Here is a 379-nt window from a genome sequence, read left to right as displayed (position 1 = left end):
CCGCCGGGGGCCGCGGAGGAGACATCCAGCAAGTACAGCGGCGGCGTTCCCCTCAAGGTCCTGGGCGCCCCAGTCTACGGCCCGCAGCTCGAGCCCTTTGAAAAGTTCCCGGAGCGGGCCCCGGTGCCGGGTCCCCGTGGGAGCTTCGCGGTTCCGTCGGGAGAGCCTTCCAAAGGTGTGGACGCCGGGGCACTGGAGCTGGTGACCAGCAAGCTGGTGGACTGTGGGCCGCCCGTGCAGTGGGCAGACGTCGCAGGTCAGGGCGCGCTCAAGGCAGCCCTAGAGGAGGAGCTGGTGTGGCCCCTGCTCAGGCCACCCGCTTACCCCGGCGGCCCCTGCCCGCCGCGGACCGTGCTCTTCTTTGGGCCGCCGGGCTCAG

General features: G+C 71.8%; 1 protein-coding gene across 1 annotated transcript in view; it reads left to right on the top strand.

Moving 5' to 3' along the window:
• Fignl2 (fidgetin like 2) overlaps positions 1–379 on the top strand; it is a 22,315-nt gene that overhangs the window by 18,790 nt on the left and 3,146 nt on the right. Inside the window, exon 3 of the mRNA XM_019208083.2 lies at positions 2–375. Within this exon, the coding sequence (XP_019063628.1) occupies positions 2–375 (374 nt within the window). The remainder of the gene's footprint in view (position 1; positions 376–379) is intronic.

The sequence above is a fragment of the Fukomys damarensis genome, unplaced genomic scaffold (genome assembly GCF_012274545.1).
Source record: "Fukomys damarensis isolate Sample0158 unplaced genomic scaffold, DMR_v1.0_HiC HiC_scaffold_15, whole genome shotgun sequence".
Lineage (NCBI taxonomy): Eukaryota > Metazoa > Chordata > Mammalia > Rodentia > Bathyergidae > Fukomys > Fukomys damarensis.
This window is presented reverse-complemented; position numbering and strand designations above follow the sequence as displayed.